Source organism: Gobio gobio, assembly GCF_949357685.1.
Source record: "Gobio gobio genome assembly, chromosome: 22".
In the NCBI taxonomy this organism is placed as follows: Eukaryota; Metazoa; Chordata; class Actinopteri; order Cypriniformes; family Gobionidae; genus Gobio; species Gobio gobio.
The window spans coordinates 34256218-34271078 of NC_137118.1; the positions used below are offsets into that span (position 1 = coordinate 34256218).

Consider the following 14861-nt stretch of genomic DNA (forward strand, 5'->3'; position numbering starts at 1 on the left):
ATGACGTACCAGCAAACAACATCACATACTTTTTTAAAATCGCATGCAGTATACTGTAAACTCATTCCATAAATTCCATACCGAACTTAGCCAGAGTCTTCATCAGTTTTTCTTGTAATAGAGCATTAAAAGCAGTTGTTTTCTTTCTGGCAGGATCAACCGCCGGTGCTGAATCAACTGGACTCCAGCAGTAATCCGTCCTCCACCACTTCCTCTACGCCTTCCTCTCCTGCCCCCTTCCAGCAGAGCAACCCTCCCAGTGTAACCCCGCCCCCAAACCCTTCCCCAAAGGGTCACCGTGACAACCGCTTCCACTTTCCAGGTAAGCAGCTGTAAACACTGAAACTGCAATAAACTAATACATTAACAAATACTACATTGATTAATACATAATAGACATCCGCATTAAACCTGGGTAAAAGAAAGCTGATATTCAGGACTCTGTATCTGCATGTAACATCCTAACTCAACATAAAGCATAATGGGACTTCAACTCTAACCTCAAACTGTCTCTCTGTCTGCTTCCTGCCTGTCTTCCTCTCTTCCTGTCTTCCTTCTCTGTGGCAAAGCTGCCTGTTATTTTCAGCACCGACAGCAGTTTATCTTCCCTGGTGAGTTAACAAACACAAAGTGTGTAAAATTCTTCAGCACTCATAATGACATCCAGGATTCAATGGTGCAAATTCAATAAACAGTTGTTAAATATTTCAGCGCAGTTACCCTTTAAATGGTGATCAAGGATCGTCATATCATAATATATAAATGCATCGTTAGTATCATACACCGATCAGGCATAACATTATGCCCTAATTTTGTATTGGTCCCCCTTTTGCTGCCAAAACAGTCCTGACCCGTCGAGGCATGGACTCCACTAGACCCCTGAAGGTGTGCTGTGGTATCTGGCACCAAGATGTTAGCAGCAGAACCTTTAAGTCCTGGAAGTGGCAAGGTGGGCCCTCCATGGATCGGACTTGTTTGTTCAGCAAATCCCACAGATACTCGATTGGATTGAGATCTGGGGAATTTGGAGGGCAAGCCAATACCTCAAACTCGTGCTCCTCAACCATTCCTGAACCCTTTTTGCTTTGTGGCAGGGCTCATTATCCTGCTGAAAGAGCCCTCGGCCACCAGGGAATATCGGTTCCATGAAAGGGTGTACATGGTCTGCAACAATGCTTAGGTAGGTGGTACGTGTCAAAGTAACATCCACATGGATGGCAGGACCTAAGGTTTCCCAGCAGAACATTGCCCAAAGCATCACACTGCCTCCGCCGGCTTGCCTTCTTCCCATAGTGCATCCTGGTGCCTTGTGTGTACAAGGTAAGCGACGCACATGCACCCGGCCACGTGATATAAAAGAAAATGTGATTCATCAGACCAGGCCACCTTCTTCCATTGCTCCGTGGCCCAGTTCTGATGCTCACGTGCCACTGTTGGTGCTATCGGCGGTGGACAGGGGTCAGCATGGGCAATCTGACTGGGCTGCGGCTATGCAGCCCCATACGCAACAAACTGTGATGCACTGTGTATTCTGACACCTTTCTATCAGAACCAGCCTTCACTTCTTGAGCAGTTTGAGCTACAGTACAGACGCGCTGTTTGATCGGACCACACGGGCCAGCCTTCACTCCCCACTTCCATCAATGATCCTTGGCCCTCCATGACCCTGTCGCCGGTTCACCACTGTTCCTTCCTTGGACCACTTTTGATAGATACTGACCACTGCAGACTGGGAACACCCCACAAGAGCTGCAGTTTTGGAGATGCTCTGACCCAGTCGTCTAGCCATCACAAACCAGGTCATAATGTTATGCCTGATCGGTGTATGAAGCACTATAATCTCCAGTCTTGCAACTATCCAGTATTGTATATTTCCATTCTTGCCGTGTAATTTCGCTAGCAGAGGATAAAATGTACCCTTAGTGAATTTCCCCAATGTCTTTTCTTTTTATTTTAAATAAAGTGTCTTTTAGTAAAAGCATATTCCAAATAACATTAAATTAATACAATTATACAAAAAGGACAATAAATAAATACATTTTGCCCAATATTGTTCAAATTAATTAGCTACAATTTTAAAGTAATAGTCATTTTTGTTAATTGAAATAAAGCTGAAATAAAATAAAATGCATATTAGATGAAAAACTCAAATAAATGAGCAACTAACTGAAGTAAAATAAGTTGAAAACTAAAATAAACAATGTAAGCTATATAAAACAGACACATTTTTAAAACATAAAAATAAGAAAAGTGCTTAAGAAATTTACAAAAACTTTAATATTGATAATGAAAACTGAAAATATAAAAATAAAAGCTAATTCAAAATATTAACAAATACTATAATATTATATAAATAATAAATTATTCTGAAAATTTACTGGTGATCCATTAACACCACATTTGCGGGTATAAGGCCTTAATAAAGTACCTCATACTTATTTCCATATATTTGTGAATTCCCAGTGAGAAACAAAGAATTTCAGCAGATTTTCAGCTCCAAAATGGCTAGCATAGTCTCAGAGTCTTTTCATCTAGTCTGCACTGAACTCTGAGCAAATCTGAGCAGTGTCTAAAGGAATGTGTTTTGCATGTTTTGCATGCTGGGGTTTGATTTGGTTTTTGCTCAGGAGTAGTTTGTGAGATGAGCTGCACCCTGCTGGTGATTTATGACACTGCACATTATATTACTGTTACAATGAGCAATAATAATATCAGTAATTCTGTATCCATTCAAATAGAAATAATTTGTTTACAGTGTCAGTCTATATTCTTTCAGTTTATCAATATTTTCATGATTTTCACAGACGTGTGCAATTCCACCATCCTTCATTCAGATGGACTCCCAGACACAGTGTAAGCAAATTTTCTTCTCAGAAGCTTAACTATACTGCTGCATGTTCTGCATTCAGTCATAGTGTTTAATTTTGTGCACAGTAATGAAATCGAGCCGTCAGTGGAGGAGATGCATGCCGAACAAGATGAGGAAGACGACAGAGAGGTGAGACGCGTGTGGAAGTGATATGGTAATGCTCCCATCACTGCTGAGAAAACTCATGGTGGTTGGTTCCTCTTGTCTAGGAACTGGAGGAAGAGGAAGAAGAGGAAATAGAAGCAGAGGAGGAAGAATATGTAGCGGTGGAAGAGGAAGACGAAGAGGAAGAGCTTGAGGATGAAGAGGAGGATATGGAAGAGCTGAACCCAGGCTCAGAAGGAGATTATGAAGGAGACGAGTTGGACGACCTGCCCAGCACGCGAGGAGGAACCCACTGGAAGGGTCCCATCTCCCGTAAGGCCAGCCAGACCAGCGTCTACCTGCAGGAGTGGGACATTCCCTTTGAGCAGCTGGATCTCGGCGAGCTCATCGGGAAGGGCCGCTGGGGTAGGGTTCATCGCGGCCGCTGGCACGGAGAGGTGGCCATCCGGCTCCTGGAGATTGACGGAAACAACCAGGACCACCTGAAGCTCTTCAAAAAGGAGGTGATGAACTACAGACAGACGCGCCACGAGAACGTCGTCCTCTTTATGGGAGCTTGCATGGCCCCGCCTCATCTTGCCATCATTACCAGGTAACGTCTCATATAAAATCATAATCACTATTATTTTGATCAATATTGTAATCATGATTATTTAACACTATTATGGGTAAGATTTACAAAATGGCAAATTAGCGTGAGACTGCAATCCCATAAAAGTTCTGTGGGTGATCTACTCACAATGTGCAAATGAAAGGCCAGATGCAGCCATGTTAAGGGATAGTTCACCCAAAAATGAAAGGCACATTTGAGCTTCCGCAAGGACCAATGAGGTTCATTCTCGTGTTACACATCACGTTTGATCTTCTGTTTATGCTCGCTGATCAATGTTTATATGCAAATAAAAACCTAAATTCAATCTGTTCATCATCTAAAGCGATCGTGTTTCGCTTCAGAAAATTTGGACTTAACCGCTCAATACATATGGATTAGTTTTACAATCTCTTTTATTAATTTTTTGAAGCGTCAAATTGTCAGTTGCGTAGCTGTCAACCGAGGGACACAAAGCTCTCAGATTCCATCAAAAAGATCTTTATTTGTGTTCTGAAGATGAACGAACGTCTTACAGGTTTGGAATGATACGAGAGTAATTAATGACACAGTTTTCATTTTTAGGTGAACTATCTCTTTAAGACATGTTTTTTAGCGTTAAAGTCGGCGTGAAACGGAAGTTGAGATCGTCTTTTTCTCCTTATTGTGACGTATATCCGAGTGAAACGGCTTCTGAAATTAGGAAAAATGTAGGGCGAGGCTTGATTTCGTCCTTTGGGAATTGATTGGATCGTTGGAAGTTGGGCGTTGCTAACAAAATGGAGGCAGATTTGAAGTTTGCGCTCAGTTGTGGAGAAAAACTCGATCTATCTCTTAAATAAATGTATTTTCTCTCTAAATCTTTCTACATACGTTACTGAGCATATTTCCTCACTTTTCGCTGGTTTATGCTACAGATTTCACTTATTTTAAGCCTTTTATAGCTTTATTTCTGTAAAACTTTTTTCTCAGCTCTCCCTTATAAGAGGGGCGCGCCGTAAGCGCGTTCACACACGCTGCATTCCTAAGTGCGAGCCATCCCGACAAGCTCTTCGTCCGACTATATTGAGTAATTTTTACATAAAAAAAGCTTTTATTTCTCATATATTTCTCTCTTTTTGCCTCAAGTCCTTCTTGAAGAAGGTATTGTGTACACTGAGAAAAATGCACCTAACCACCATATTGCTACGATCAGTGACAGGTTTCTGAGAGGCGGTATTTAAAAAAAATAATGAAGTGCACAGATAAATCAGTTATAGTAAACACTACAATATTAAATATAAAAATACGAATTGTAAAATTTTATTTCATGCCGCCTTTAAATAAGGGCCGCAAATACCAGTAAATTGGCTACCCAAACCTTAGTGAATCATGTTGTGTTTTAAATGGATAAATAAATGTGATTTATTTATACTCTACGGTAAATTTTGCTTTTGAAAGCAGAACTCTTACAAATGCAATAAGGTCAGCTGCAAAAATAACCATCCACGCCTATTCATCGCTATCTTTTCACTACGCGTCTTTAGTAAATACTGACAGTGGTTTTTAAACATCACTTGCACTGGTGCAAGCATTTAGTAAATCTGTCCCTATGAGTGGATGATATGACCAAAACCTAATATGAGTAATTTAGTGATCAAGTGTGCCCAAAATTCCTGAAAAGTGATGCCAAAGCATTTCGATCGTCCCCTGGTGGTTGGCTGCAGTATAGGTCATAAACCGCCCTCTCCATATAATCGAATGGGATGCCAAACTAAAAAATCCACTTCAAATAATTTTTTTCCAAAGATCGTTTCTGTCATTTTAGGTAGTTCTCATCATGCAGAAGCATTTTCAAGTGTTAATTTGTCCATTGAGTTTGGTTTTAGTTAGTTATTTCATGCTATAAAAATGGGGTGTAGCGTCTATTTGATTAGTTACACAGCCCTAGTCTCATTCCATGCAGGTGGCAAACCGGTCGACAACTGATTTCTGACAAGCATGTCTTTAATTTCCCTATAGTTTCTGCAAAGGCCGGACGTTGTATTCCGTCGTGAGGGACACGAAAAACACACTGGACATCAATAAAACTCGGCAGATTGCACAGGAGATTGTGAAGGTGGCGTTTGTGTGTTTATTGGTGGATGTGTTGTATATCTGTATGGCTTCGTACGATTAAAGTCTTGCTTGTGTTTCCTGTATTTTAGGGGATGGGCTACCTTCATGCTAAGGGCATCGTTCACAAAGACCTTAAATCGAAAAATGTCTTTCATGACACAAATAAAGTTGTCATTACTGACTTTGGCCTTTTTGGGATCTCTGGAGTGGTTCAGGAGGGCCGGTAAGTTAAAGATGCATTCACATTTACTTGCTTGGTGAAGTTTCACAGGCGAAATGCAGTCATTTCAGAGGAACCCGGTGTTCCGGAGTTTCATGTGAGGGTGAAAAAGTTCACCATGCAGATTTCACTGATGTTGGTCACGCAAATGTGCCACTAACAGAAATGACTTCTGTGTGAGCTATGCTCATTGCTCATTGCGTGCTAACGTGGCTGCACCTTAACTCATGATCACATGGATTGTTATCATGAATCAGTTGATTAACCGATCTGTTGTGTTTTTAGACGTGAAAACGAGTTGAAGCTTCCTCACGGGTGGATCTGTTACTTGGCTCCGGAGATCGTGCGTAAAATGAGTCCCGGGAACAATGAGGACAGGCTTCCGTTTTCTAATGCCGCTGATGTTTATGCCTTTGGGTGAGAAATATACTTGACTTTAGACATAAATGTCTCCCAAACAGAGCAGCGTTGACATGAGGCCTTTATCTGCACTCTTTCAGCACCATCTGGTACGAGCTGCAGGCGAGAGACTGGCCCATCACCTGTCAGCCCGTGGAGGCCACCATCTGGCAGGTGGGCAGCGGAGAGGGCATCAGGAGGGTCCTGGCAGAGATCAACTTAGGAAAAGAGGTCACGGTGAGTGCCACATTTTAAGTTTATTTATTATCTGACACATGCTCAGTGGGATAGCAGTGAAATTACACTACTCCACGCCAAGACTGCCTGGGTGAAAATAAGGTAACATAACAGCTAGACCATATAGAACTAATAATAATATATTATAATAATTATAATTATGAATATATTATAATAGATGAAGAAAAAACTGTTTGCGATTTTGTGTAAGAATTTCAAAACATTGCAAAACATATTTTAATAGAATGTTCTTTTTTTAAATGATATTAGACAATGTTCATGGATATTTTTTTAAAAGGCTTCTCCTGGAATAATTTGAGAATTTCAATCAAATGTTAAATGTTTTTCCACAGATGCAAAAAGATTTTCCGTAAGGACAATAAACTAAACTATACTATTAAATTGAAAGATTCTATGTAATTGTTGTTTTTGGGACATATGTCTGATTTTGTATATTGATTGTTTTTAAGACAAAATTGTTAAATTATTGTAAATGTATTGAAGTGATTGTAATCATAATTATTCTTTAAAAAATTAAATACTGCCTTGAATATAGACATTGCTGCTGATATGGCATTAAATAATAAATAAATAAATATTATAATAGATAATTATAAGCAAAAATTATTTTAACTGTCCGTAACTTATTTTGTGTTCAAGATTTACAAAAATTATATAATGAGAATGTACAACATGAATCCATTTTCCAAACCGTGTTTTTGTCTTACCCTGAATCATTATGGTACACTTATAATAAATGTTTATATTGGGACTATTTCAGGCCAGACTGGTAGGAACCGCTGCGGAGGAGCACAGTCCCTGCGTGACTCGCCATAGACATAAACAGAGAGAAGTAGCTCCGGCTGCAATGTTCTTCCGCAAGACGCACGCAGTTCAGTTTATTAACCACTAGAGCGCAAAAAGTTACAGACTGCAGCTTTAATATTTACATTGTTTTATAATTATATTAAATGATAATAAAATAGTTGTATTATTGTTATTATAAAAAATGATACATTATTATTTTTATAATTTATTTGATTTATTTATGTAGTTATTTAATTAGTGTCTTTCCACAGCTCTAGGAAACTTGACCGGTCAGATTAATACAATTAATCAGATTAATACGGAGAAAAAATGTCTGGCAATACAAATGGTATTACAGAATAATTTTTACTGAATTTGTCAATCAATGCAAAATATCACTGAGGTTAATTTATCACACTTTCATAGTTTTATCTTAATGAAGGATAACATTTGTTTGACATTATGTTTATAGTTAATAATCTAAAATATTTTGCATATCACCCTTCAGTCCTCCCATTTGAACTGACTGGCTTATTCTGACAGTGATTAGCAAATCGCATCAGAAATAACATTGAAACACAAAAAAAGTGTCACATTTAGTTTAACATTCTTCATCTTGTTTCTTGCGAGCCCTTGTGAAAATAGTTCTGTTTTCATAAATTATTTTCATTTAATTTCATGGTACATCAGCACTTAATGAGGTATCCTTGTAAAAACCAACCAAACTTCAGCTGTTAGTGCTTACTGCTGGATTCCTTTCTGTCCCACAGGAGATTCTGTCTGCCTGCTGGTCATATGACCCCCGTAATCGGCCCACATTCACACAGCTGGCTGACATGCTGGAGAAACTGCCCAAACTCAACCGCCGTCTTTCTCACCCTGGGCACTTCTGGAAGTCTGCAGAGTATGTATCCTAGAATGTGGCACACTGTAAAAAGAGAACAAACCGGTGAAACCTGCACAGTCTGCAGAAATGATGACACACTTTTTAAGTGTTGTTTGTTTGGTTACTTCCTGCCTGGTCTTCTCTTCACTATTTTTAGTATTTTTACAGTATTTTTTTTTATCTTGTTCAGTTCATTATTTTTTATCAGCAGGCAGTAAATGTCTCGGTTGTCTCTGTTCAGATGATCAGCACTGGTAACTTTTCAATTGGAAAAATCTATCCATAATCATAAAACACACATCCCACCTCTCCAGGAGTCTCCCACATATTTATAGCAGCTCCCTGACACCCGCAAATTATATACAATATACCGGAAATAGAGCGAGCGAGAGAGAAAGCCTGTTTCCACCTGGTATTAAAATGCGTTTTCAGTGAATCGATCACAAGTGGTCACATCTGGTATTATCACGCGTTTCAAATGCATCTTCTTTGACCACTTGCGTTCGGATTTTGTGGAGACCTTCGCCTCTTTTTTCATCACAACTCAACTACATCACTTGCACTTTCACGCACGAATATCCTACTATTGAATGAGCGAACCTGTGTTAGGCAGCTTAAGCAAATTAATATCATTTTTATATTAAGGTGGAAGGGGGATGTTGTGCCATCTCCCGGAAATTCGTTTTTTCCAGGGTGGGATGTCTAATAGGATATTATAATTATTTAAATAACAATACTAATTATTATTATTCATAATAATGAATTGCAACAATAATATTAATCAATCTATCCATCCGTCCTGCTTGTCCTATGTAGTGTCTCAGAGATACTGAAACCTATCAGGCCGAAAGCAGTGAAACACCCTGGACGGATGGCCAGTCAATAATAATAATAATAATAATAATAATAATACTTATTATTGTTATAATTATTATTCCTGGATTTTTTTGCTTGTAATGTTTGTTACATACTAACAGGGCTGCCAACTCTCATGCATTCAGCCACACAACTGACGCCATTTTCACACTCTCATGCCACACGTCCATACTCTCTCTCTCACACACACACACACACACACACACACACACACACACACACACACACACACACACACACACACACACACACACACACACACACACACACACACAGTGAGAAAACATTACGGAGGACATGGACAGTGTGCTGAAAGACAAGACAGAGTAGGTTATTAACAGTTAATTGTTGTTAACAGTCTCAGTTATTGTATTTTGTACATTTTATTACGAAATTCAAACAATAAATGTAGTTTTGGCGCTCTTAATGTGGTGTGACCGATTGCTGTAGTGCCTTAGTTGAAGCACGGAACACATGAACTGATCATCTCTTCCTTTTTACTAGTTACAGCACAAAATAATCATAAATAAACATCAGAGGGTATGTTGAATTTACAGAAATGCATCATGTCTCATGTAATAGCTCAAACAATGTTTCAACCGTGGATAAAACAGCTTGTGTAACGTTACAGTTACCTTAGAAAAGCCATTAAATGTCCGTAAACTAGTTGGCGAGAAAAATGTAATCTGGAAAGGAGATTACACACATTCATTATATTGTTACTTTAATAGCCTACTATTAAAAAGTTATTATTATAACTATATTTTTATATTATAAAAACATGGGATGGGAGGAGGGCGTGCTAACAAGGACGCTAAAGCACGCAGCCGTTAGCGTCAGCAGTTAGCGCCAGTTGTTAGTGCACCTCTTGAGGCCGGGGGAGTGAGGGTTAAACACACAACTCTTACTGGCCTACGTCTGTTACACAACTTGATAGTTGATAGGGTGTTCTGCATAGTTTACAACATTAGTTGGGAAATGCTGAGTTTTTCTCTGAGAAAAATTAACATGTAGCCTTCTATATAGCTATGTATATATGCAAATTAAACCATATTGAATCGTTATCGAAATCAAATTGAAAAGCTTATGAATCTAATCGTGAAATTTGCGTCAATACCACAGCACTGCATTTTCACTCCTAGCTGAACTCAAAAGTTGGCAGCCCTGCATACTACATATAGAATAATTTCTTCAGTTTGGTCAAGTTTATGAAGATGTGTGCAGTCTTTCCAACCTTTCAGTATATTCCTTATTAATCCTAAAGATGCATTAAGTAATCTATTTCCACTTAAAAGGAAGCTCGCTTGATATGGAGACTCCAGTCATATCTGTAATCTGTTATGTATATAAAGGAGGTCCATCAATGTAGCTGCCATCTTGAAAGCAGATGACTAGCCAAATACTATGTAGTTTATTTTTGTAAATCCCCCCCATGGAGCCAACCCCCCTGGTACCGACCAGCATTCTTAGTGCACCTTTATTAAATTCTGTCTTACTGCTATGTTCCTCTCCTACTGTAAATTCAAGTAAACTCTGGAACTATCGCTTTGTCTCTCTAATCTGCTTCTCTTTCTTTTTTGTCTATCATTTATTTCTTGTTGTCGTAGGTTGTAGCCGCGTGCCTGAAACATGAGCAATGCAAAACACAATTCCTGGCCCTGCCTTGCATGCCTGCTGAAAGCCTGACCTCTTCTGGACTTACAAACTAACATCGCCTGCTGTTCCGTCTCTATCTCTCTTTGGTTCCGTGGGTGGTGGGATGGGGGACTGCCGTGGTGATGCGTAAAATGAAACGCTTTGCCCTTTTTAAAATTCTGATTCCTACTATTGTTTTCGGAGTGTGCGACTGGTTCTCTCTTCCCCTCCTGCTCCGGTTTGTGACATCACGTGACACATTTCCTGTTGGATTCGCAGGATTCCATGACACTGCAAAGATGTTCTCCTTCTCTCTCACTCTTTCTCTCTCTCTTCCTCTCCCTCCCTCTCTCGTGGTCTTGGTGCCTCTTAGTCCTGTGTGACATGCGCTGATTCTGTCTCTGATTGGCTCGTCTGGTTCATGCTAACACACCTTTAGTTGTCACTCTTCCTCCATGGTGTCCGATAGTAGACATTTTGTTTTCGCAAATGATAATGTTCTTGATGGTAAGTTATTGAGCTGTGGTGTGGGTTATTGCAACAGATTGCAAAAATGAGCCAAAGAGAAGCATGTGCATCTTCTCGCCTGACTATAGGTCCTGATTTTCCACAGCGAAGATGCTGAACGCTTGCATTAAAGTGAGATTTCGATGAACCCAGCAGAACAGTGTTCCATAAATTGTGTAAACATGAACTGTGTGTTTGTGTGTAACGTGCGTGTTTGTAACGTTGTGTATGTGGAAGGGTGTGTGTTTGTTTGTTTGTTTCGTGAAAGACTGGACTTTGTGGTTTGGAAATATCAATGACAATGTAAAATATTTATGTATAAATATGGTTTATTTATTGTACAGTCAATGAACAGAATTCTTTTAATATTTATATGGACATTTTATATAAATATAAATAAATAAATAAATATATATATATATATATACTGTACATCATGACATTTTGAATAGGTACTGCTGTGCTATCCCAGATGTAAATATTCTTTATATTTTTTCATGGAAAAAAACAAAACAAAACAAAAAAAAACATGGAAAAACTTTTTTAGAATGGGTCGATACATGTCATGTACAGTCATATTTTTGTATTGCATGTGGCTACTGTACACACTGTCTGTTCTCATCCTTGAAAGACAATAAAATCGAGCTTGTCACGTGACTGTGTTCAGATCTATACACGTTGGAAACTTTTTAAAAAGATCCCGGGGATTTGCAGAGACTTGTGAAGTGTCGCAGAGAGGAAGAAACATGAAAAGTCTAAATATTTTCTCATGTCGCAATAAACACACACTTGTGTAGCCTACACGTGTGTGTGTGTGTGTGTGTGTGTGTGTGTGTGTGTGTGTGTGTGTGTGTGTGTGTGTGTGTGTGTGTGTGTGTGTGTGTGTGTACAGGTTTATATTACACTGTGGGGGCCAAATGTCCACACAAGGATTGTAAAACCTGAAATCACCTACATTGTGGGCACCAGCCAGTGGTCCCCACGAGGGAAATGGATTAATAAACATACTAAATTATGTTTTAAGACAATTTTAATGTCTAGACGTTTGTGTGATGGGGAGGTTTAGGGGTGTATACATCTGCAATAAGTCTGTTAAAGATCACTTCGTCTGGAAAGCTGTTAACCAACATCTGATGGTCTTTATGTCAGTTTTACATACATTCTATATCATAAACATCTTAAAGACATTTTCTAAACGTCTATTTGACATCTGACAGGAAATGTCTTATAAACGTAGGCCTATACATTGCAGATGAGCAAACACTTCCAGATGTAAACACGCATATATAATATAGACCTGTCCGAGATGTAAGCCTACGTGTCCTATAGAGAATAGAAAATACTAGTTTGTACAGTGAGCCTATAAAAATCTTTACGCCTATGGAGAGTCCCAACAAAGATGCGAACCAGACCTATGTGAAATGAATATTCCTGATAGAATGTGGTGTGTAACCAAATAATTCAAAAACCTGTATTAGTCAACCACTATAATTCAAAAACCTGTATTAGTCGACCACTAGTCGGAACTTTTTACCGGGGAACGGTGGACAAATATACAACCATTGCCTCAGACTGTCAGTGTCATCGTAAGCACATATGAGCACATAGCTAAGCATAATTAGGACAAAAATCCTTCTCATGGAGCACAGTTGCGTTTTATATACATTTATAATGATGAAAATAACTTATGTCTTTGGAGATTTTACACTTTATTTGCGGTGGGGGGGGGGGGGGACACGAGTTCATCATTCTGTTTCTTTCAGTGTGTTTATGCTAGTGACCTCTAGGGGTCAGTGTTACACTGTCTCACTTCAGGGAGTCCATAACTGGAAACATGGTCAAATTATCAATGCACAGGTTCACACAACTTAACTAGCACAGTGAAGCCCTTATAGCTCATGTTCTTGATATAAAATGAAAATATGCTTAGATAATTCTTTAAAAAACATTATTCAAGACTGTAACTAAGCATATATTTAGAGTTTGTGTGAATTGTAACAGTTTAAGACAGTTCTGCCATTGATATCTGAATACTGGAGTGACAGAACTCCCTCAGTGTCAATGAAAGATATAACCCTGCCGTTTTATATACTGATTAATAAATAAAAGACCATTTTGTTTTTATTCAATAATTAATATGGCCTATCATTAAAGAACAGTGAAATGTGCATGTTAATTTTAGGGCATCAACTGTCAGTGAGTAAATGAACTGTTAAAAACACTGTGAACCCAGCAGCTTGTTGTCAGCAGTCCATATTCTTGTGAGTACCATGACTAGGTCTGAAGACTCTTGAGAAACTGTCCATTCACTGTTTCCACTGTGGAGGTTTGAGCTCCAGGGCTCTTCACAAAGGTTTGCTTTGTGTCTCGAGGCAGCTTCTAATTTCTCTGTGTCTGAGAGCGTTCACTGTTCTGCATCGACCATGCTGTTTCCGGCATCTCTTTGAGTTTTACTCACACAGCGCCTCGCACTGCCTGCAACAAGCTGCTCTTTCTTCTGCGCTCTCTCTCTCTTTCAGCATTTCCCTAGATTCATGAACCTGTTTCCTTTACAGCATGTGACTGGAAAGTGGCTATATAATAGAGACTTGAATTATATTCTTTTACACAAACTAAAATATCATTTAGTTTCCTAATTTAGACCTATAATTTTTTTTTTTTTTTTTACATTTAGGCCTACATGATTGTTAACATCAAAAAAGAAATTACACACACAACTTCACGAGTTACATTACTATTGTTTAATTATTTTGTATATGTTGGATTAGGTGTGACATGAGCTGTTGTTACATTTAGAGTTTTTATACAAATATTAGTTTTTTTTATTATTTATTTTTTTTACATATTTTTTTCTCTCTCAATTAATTTAATGTCCAAGAAGCTTTATTGGAATGACTATTGCTTTCAACCCTAACCCTCACGCATTAAACAATAATATTGTATAAAATTAATAGAATATAGTTTTATATGAACATATAGAAATTAGTTTAAATAGAAAATATAATTTAAATTAAAAAAATAATAATAAACATAAATTTAAAAAACAAATATAATCTCTCTCTCTATGAATTTTAGATCTTTTTAATTAGTTTAATGAATTTTATAGTATAATTTTTTTCTCTCAATTAATTTCACGTCCAATTTTAGTTTCAGTTAATGAATTTTATCGTATATTTTTTCTCTCTTAATTAATTTCATGTCCAATAATATTCTTATTATAAACAATAGTCATGGTAATACCATAAATATTGTTTATGTAAGAATAATACTGTATAATATTAATAGTGTAGTTTTATATAAAAATAAAATAAATTATATAAATAGTACATAATATTAATAGAATATAGTTTTATATGAGCAGTATTGAATTTAGTTTAAATACAAAATACAATTTAAATAAAAAAATAGATACAAAACATAAATATAACAAAAAAATAATCTCTCTCTCTCTAAGAATTTTAGTCTTTTTTTGGCTTTAATAAATTTTAAAGTTTTTTTTTCTCTTAATTAATTTCACGTCCAATGTTATTTATATTATAATAGTCATGGCAATACCACCAATACCGTTTACAATAAGATATATATATATATATATATATATATATATATATATATATATATATATATATATATA

At 37.6% G+C, this 14861-nt stretch overlaps 1 protein-coding gene across 4 annotated transcripts in view; it reads left to right on the forward strand.

The window, feature by feature from the left end:
- Positions 1–14861, forward strand: part of ksr1a (kinase suppressor of ras 1a) — a 56721-nt gene that overhangs the window by 36351 nt on the left and 5509 nt on the right. The window contains exons 10-20 of one of the 4 annotated variants that reach the window (XM_079805426.1): positions 154–322; positions 570–611; positions 2805–2853; positions 2935–2998; positions 3079–3566; positions 5565–5661; positions 5750–5883; positions 6166–6297; positions 6381–6516; positions 8094–8227; positions 10693–11818. In XM_079805426.1, the coding sequence (XP_079661552.1) occupies positions 154–322; positions 570–611; positions 2805–2853; positions 2935–2998; positions 3079–3566; positions 5565–5661; positions 5750–5883; positions 6166–6297; positions 6381–6516; positions 8094–8227; positions 10693–10699 (1452 nt within the window). In that variant the 3' untranslated portion in view covers positions 10700–11818. Of the gene's footprint in view, positions 1–153; positions 323–569; positions 612–2804; positions 2854–2934; positions 2999–3078; positions 3567–5564; positions 5662–5749; positions 5884–6165; positions 6298–6380; positions 6517–8093; positions 9260–10692; positions 11819–14861 lie in introns of those variants that run through there. The other 3 variants (XM_079805425.1, XM_079805424.1, XM_079805427.1) reach the window with 3 other exon arrangements.